Source organism: Salmo trutta, chromosome 1, assembly GCF_901001165.1.
Source record: "Salmo trutta chromosome 1, fSalTru1.1, whole genome shotgun sequence".
In the NCBI taxonomy this organism is placed as follows: domain Eukaryota; kingdom Metazoa; phylum Chordata; class Actinopteri; order Salmoniformes; family Salmonidae; genus Salmo; species Salmo trutta.
This window is the reverse complement of record NC_042957.1, coordinates 37,801,915-37,807,914: the sequence shown is the minus strand read 5'-3', so window position 1 is coordinate 37,807,914 and position 6,000 is coordinate 37,801,915. Positions and strand designations below refer to the sequence as shown.

General features: G+C 43.8%; 1 protein-coding gene across 5 annotated transcripts in view; it reads right to left on the bottom strand.

Annotated features, from left to right (window-relative positions):
• Positions 1 to 3,889: 3,889 nt before the first annotated feature.
• The window catches only part of LOC115195537 (serine/threonine-protein phosphatase 4 regulatory subunit 3), a 30,737-nt gene continuing 28,626 nt past the window's right edge, over positions 3,890 to 6,000 (bottom strand). For all 5 annotated transcript variants that reach the window (XM_029755483.1, XM_029755518.1, XM_029755499.1 and 2 more), the window contains one exon: positions 3,890 to 5,072. In XM_029755483.1, the coding sequence (XP_029611343.1) occupies positions 4,962 to 5,072 (111 nt within the window). In that variant the 3' untranslated portion in view covers positions 3,890 to 4,961. The remainder of the gene's footprint in view (positions 5,073 to 6,000) is intronic.

The following is a 6,000-nucleotide window of genomic DNA, read 5'->3' as shown; positions in this document are numbered from 1 at the left end:
TGTACAGGTACAGTAATCAGTAAGCTGCTCTGACAGTTGATGCTTAAAGTTAGAGAGTGAGATAAGTGTCCAGCTTCAGTGATTTTTGCAATTCGTTCCAGTCATTGGCTGCAGAGAACTGTAAGGAAAGGCGGCCAAAGGAAGTGTTGGCTTTGGGGATGACCAGTGAAATATACCTGCTAGAGCGCGTGCTATGGGTGGTTGCTGCTATGGTGACCAGTGAGCTGAGATAAGGCGGGGCTTTACCTAGCAAAAACTTATAGATGACCTGGAGCCAGTGGGTTTGGCGATGAAATTGTAGCGAGGGCCAGCCAACGAGAGCATACAGGTCGCAGTGGTGGGTAGTAAATGGGGCTTTGGTGACAAAACGGATGGCACTGTGATAGACTGCATCCAGTCTGCTGAGTAGAGTGTTGGAGGCTATTTTGTAAATGACATCGCCGAAGTCAAAGATCGGCAGGATAGTCAGTTTTACGAGGGTATGTTTAGCAGCATGAGTGAACGAGGCTTTGTTACGAAATAGGAAGCCGAATCTAGATTTAACTTTGGATTGGAGATGCTTAATGTGAGTCTGGAAGGAGAGTTTACAGTCTAACCAGACACCTAGGTATTTGTAGTTGTCCACATATTCTAGGTCAGAACCGTCCAGAGTAGTGATACTAGTCAGGCGGGAGGGTGTGGGCAGCAATCGGTTGAAGAGCATGCATTTAGTTTTACTAGCATTTAAAAGCAGTTGGAGGCCACGGAGGGGGTGTTGTACGGCATTGAAGCTCGTTTGGAGGTTTGTTAACAGTGTCCAAAGGGCCAGATGTATACAGAATGGTGTCGTCTGCATGGAGGTGGATCAGACGAGGGTATTGTAGGATGTGAGTACAGTGGAGATAAACCTAGGCATTGAGTGACGATGAGAGAGGATTTGTCTCTAGAGGCACCATTTAAGCACCATGTGTGGGGGTGGGACAAAAGGGCAATCTAAGGCATATTGGGCAGGGCTGGGGGCTTTACAGTGAAATAAGACAAATCACTAACCAAAACAGCAATATACAAGACATATTGACGTTAGGGAGAGGCATGTGAAGCCGAGTGATCATAGGGTCCAATGAGTAGCAATATTTAAGTCAGGGAGCCGATTCAGTAGTTGCTACTACGCTAGGCAAGCTGGAGACATGGCGATTCAGAAAGCTAGCGGGCCGGGGCTAGCAGATGTGCCTTCGGCGACGTTGCAACGGAAGAGCCTGTTGAAACCCCCTCGGACGATTACGTCGACAAACCAGTCATGATGGATAGGCGGGGCTCCGTGTCGGAAGTAAAGGGTCCAGGCCAATAGGCAAAAGAGGTATTGTAGCCCAAGAATTAGCTGGTGGACCTCTTCGGCTAGCCGGGAGATAGGCCTAGCTCGAGGCTAGCTGGTGCTTGCTTTGGGACAGAGACGTTAGTCAGGAGTAGCCACTCGGATTGCAGCTAGCTAGCTGCGATGATCCGGTGTAAAGGTTCAGAGCTTGCGGTAGGAATTCGGAGATGTGGTAGAGAAAAAAGCAGTCCGATATGCTCTGGGTTGATATCGCGCTGAGCAAACTGGCAGGTATTGACCAAGCTGAGGCTGGCTGGTGTCCCGAGTTAACGGTGAAGACTGCTAGCAGTGGCTAACTGACTACTAGCTAGTTAGCTGGCTAGCTTTTGATGGGGGTTCCGGTTCTAAAGTATAAAAATAGCAGATCCGTACCACATTGGGTGAGGCGAGCTGCAGGAGAGTATATTCAGTCCGTAGATGGAAAGTGAGATTAAAATATATATGAAATATAACCGAAAAACACAAGGAAAACAATATTTACACGGGACAGGACAAGACAAAACACATGTCCGACTGCTACACCATCTTGGATCAAGTAATATTGAGTTAGCCTAACTCACAACCTGTATACCAGGGGTAGAAAATCACTCATATAAAATCCTTGAATTCACCTTAGAAAAGAATTTCCATGACAAAATTATTTCAATCCCAGAATTCGGTTCACCCCCATTTGAACACTTGCCTGTATATGACGCTCAATTCCTACTAATTTACAAACAAATTACCACTGTCATAATAACATTCTGTATGTTCAGCTAGTTTCACCTCAACCAAATGACAGTAACATTTGCTTACATTTCCCTCAGCAGGAACCCATGAGACGTTTTCAATCCTATTGGCAAGGGAATTATGAGGATACGCTACATTACCAAAAGTATGTGGACCCCTGCTCGGGTAGTTTGGATACAGGATGATGATCTGACCATAAGTGTACACTGTTGTGCCCACCAGCTCTCCCCCGCCTGAAAGACTTTGGCTACAAATTGATAATTGTGATGCCAGACAAGGGCCTGGATGTTGCTTTGGGGGCCCACCTGGAAATTAGGGGAAAAGCACTGGTCTAAGGGTCCTAGGAGATAGTGTTCAAGTGAACCAGTTATGTAGTGTTGTGGGTTACATGCATTCCTGTTCTTGTTCATCCTTGACACGTCAAACTATCGAACAGCTCCTGGTCAGTCAGACTATTGCAGTCTGCGAAACTGGAGGCAGCAAGGCAGGAGAAGATGGGGGTTGTGCCAATCAAAAGAGCTGTCAGAGGGTATTCAGTGGCACGCCAGGAAGTCCACGGCACGCTAGCAGTTCCGCCAATGGGGATGCCTTCAGGCTGGCAGACACACAGGCGGGCAAGAGTCTTGGCAAAAACCTTGCATTGGGATGGCACGCCTTTCGGACGAGTAGACCTGGCATCTCTTGGCTACTACCAGACTGCCCCTCTCGCTCCAGTCCGGTAGGGAGTCAAGGGAAAACACACACAGTCACTCACAAACACGGACACCATCATGCTGGGGAATAGACATAGCATTGGTGGGGGGGGGGGTGATTTTGAAAAGTTTGTCTCCAAAGTCTGTAAAAGGCTTAGTAGTGAATGGAGTTTTAAATAGGCAGCGTGAATCAGTGCCTGCTGAGCCTCTGGGGATCAGATGGGTTTAAATCAGATGGTTTTAATTAATAGCAGAGGTTTGATAGCTGACTGCTATTGAAGTAATCAGGTGGGATAATACGACCTGCGCTAAGGTGTTTGCTTTTAGGAATTCTTCCAGCACGTGCCGAGGCACAGATATAAATGGGGAAGGAGACATGACTAATCGATGTTTAGCATAAATATAAAATGGTCAGTCACACATCTATGCTTGGTTTTACCATTTAAAAAAAAATGGGGTAGATACCATCAATAATTTCCCCTTGGGGATGAATAGAATTTATAGCATTAAACTCACCCATAGACTTCCTGCAAAATTGAAAATATAAAAAATGTTGAGCTTTGGTAGAACTTTAGTGATGACAAACTTTGGTAGAATTCTGAACCTTCAGATAAATTAAATAAAGAAAACCGGTGCATAAAAAAAAAATTTGAATGGACAAACGGTGCACCTCAAGACCTTACAGTACTATATAGCCACATTTCTTCTCTTTTCCATGTATTGTGTGATACGAGGGTACCACCTGGTGGAGACAGTGCAGACATAGAACAACTGAGGGTCACCCTTGTAAAAAGATAGAACAAGTAAACTGACCTCATTATCAAGTCAAACCATTACAAAATTGCTAAAAATGGGTTTATGAATTATAAAAAACTTCCCATTCACAATAAAATGTTCTACTAGAAAATGTAAAGTGAAAAATCAGCTCGCGAACATTGAAAAACGTTTTCCTTGTCCCAAATCTGCTAGCGCCGTCTTGCCGATTCTGATGGTCATTGTCACGCCACCATAGGAGTTGGCAAGACAGCACAAACAGATCTGGGACAAGGCTACTGCAACATAGCAGTGCAGAGAACACAATTTCAGTCTCGCCAGCACAAAAGGTAGTAGGACATCATACAGCAAAGATCATTTTTAATGGTCCCAAATATTTCTGAACAACAATGTAAAAGAAAACAACAAAAAAAATGTGAAGATAAGAAAAAATTGATCACATCTAGAATTCCACTCAATCTTTAATAAGACAGGATTACAAATTATTTTTCCAAAAGATCTGCAGTTTCAAAGGGCAAAAAAGGGTAAAACTAGCTCAACCTACTGGGGTCTTTAAAAACCTGTTCAAGTGAGACTGAAAAGTTCCTGAACATGTAAAGGCAGGTCTCTTTGTTGTCATTTACAAAAACAGAAGAGCGAGAGAGTGATTTAAAAAGGAAAAAAAATTAACAGCTGGCTTTTTTCTATTGAGAGGAAGAACTTCCGCTGAGCGACGACGACAGCACTGATGACATCATCAAAATGAAAATCTGACAGCGATTTCGCCCCGTCGGTCTGCAGTCTCCCGTCTGGTCCTAGAAACTAACATCTTTTTTTAAAAAACAACGTAAAAACAAACAAAAAAATGAGAAGGGGGGGGGGAGTAAAGGAGGGAAAAGAGAGAAATTAACAGAAGCGGGTGGAGAAGTCAGCGCAGTGGGTGAGTGGTTCTGCATCTTGATTGGTCGGCCCCATGGGGGGGGGGGGGGGGGGGGTCGCTGTGATGTCCTTCCCTGAGTGGGGGGTTTGGGGTGGGGCAGTGGGTCATGGTCCGAGCACGCAAGCTCTTTGGGGTTTAAGTCTGTGTGTGTGTGTGTGGATGAATGCGTGTATTTATGTGGTCATTTCCCGCTGTATTTTAGCTTTGTTAGATTACAAATCGTCAGTCTGCCCCTTTTACCTGACACCATTATCGGTAATAGTCTTCTCTCTCCGCCTTTCTCTTTTCCGTCCGTTCGTTCCTAGCTCTGCGGCCTCCCGATTGGCACTTGTGTATTAGGATTAGTTCGAGGAGACGCGTTTCCATTCATAGTCTGCTCCTTGAAAACCAAGGGGGGTTCATTTAATTGTTTTAACAGTTTGAGCAGTTTTTGTTCCATCCTGTGTTGAGTCTATCGTGGGATCGGTGGAAAGTAGTCATTAACAATGTATTTTTATTAGGAGCTAAGCTTGGACTTCTTGGACAAGGGCGGAGTCTCTTCTTTACTCATGCCACCCACATCCTCTTCGTCTTCTTCGTCGTCATCGGGGTAGTCCACCAGCCCCACCTGAGAAAGAGCGAGAGAGAGAGAGAGAAAGAGAGAAAGTGGGGGCGGGGTCATTCATGTATTCAGATCTGATCTTGATTATATTTCTTACAGAAAATAACTACTTAACTCTTTACCATAACAGAGGTCTGAAGCTACTATCTTAGGGTCCCCAAACTGATATCTGATTCCCATCAGAATCAGCCCCTTAAGAGGACTTTTCAGCCATTGAAATCCTTGAGTATGAGTATGAGTGAGTGTATATATATATATACATATATACACACACACACACACACACACACACACACACACACACACACACATATATATATATATATATATATATATATATATATATATACACACATACATACATGCATACACTCAAAAGTTTGGGGTCACTAAGAAATGCCCTTGTTTTGTTAAAGAAAAGCAACATTTTTGTCCATTAAAATAACGTCAAATTGATCAGAATAGTAATTTATAACTTTAACAATGTCTACACTGTATTTATGATCAATGTTATTTTTATGGACAAAAAAAAATGAGCTTTTCTTTGAAAAACAAGGACATTTCTAAGTGACCCGAAACTTTGTACGGTAGTGTATGTGTAAACACACACACACCCACCCACCCACACATATATAACTCCTCAAAAAAAAGAAACGTCCTCTCGCTGTCAACTGCATTTATTTTCAGCAAACTTAACATGTGTAAATATTTGTATGAACATAAGATTCAACAACTGAGACAAACTGAACAAGTCCCACATACATGTGACTAACAGAAATGGAATAATGTGTCCCTGAACAAAGGGGGGGGGGGGGGGGGGGGGGGGGTCAAAATCAAAAGTAACAGTCAATGAAGCTGGTGGCCACACCAGATACTAAGTACAACAGTGCATCTCCTCCTCATGGACTGCATAAGATTTGCCAGTTCTTGCTGT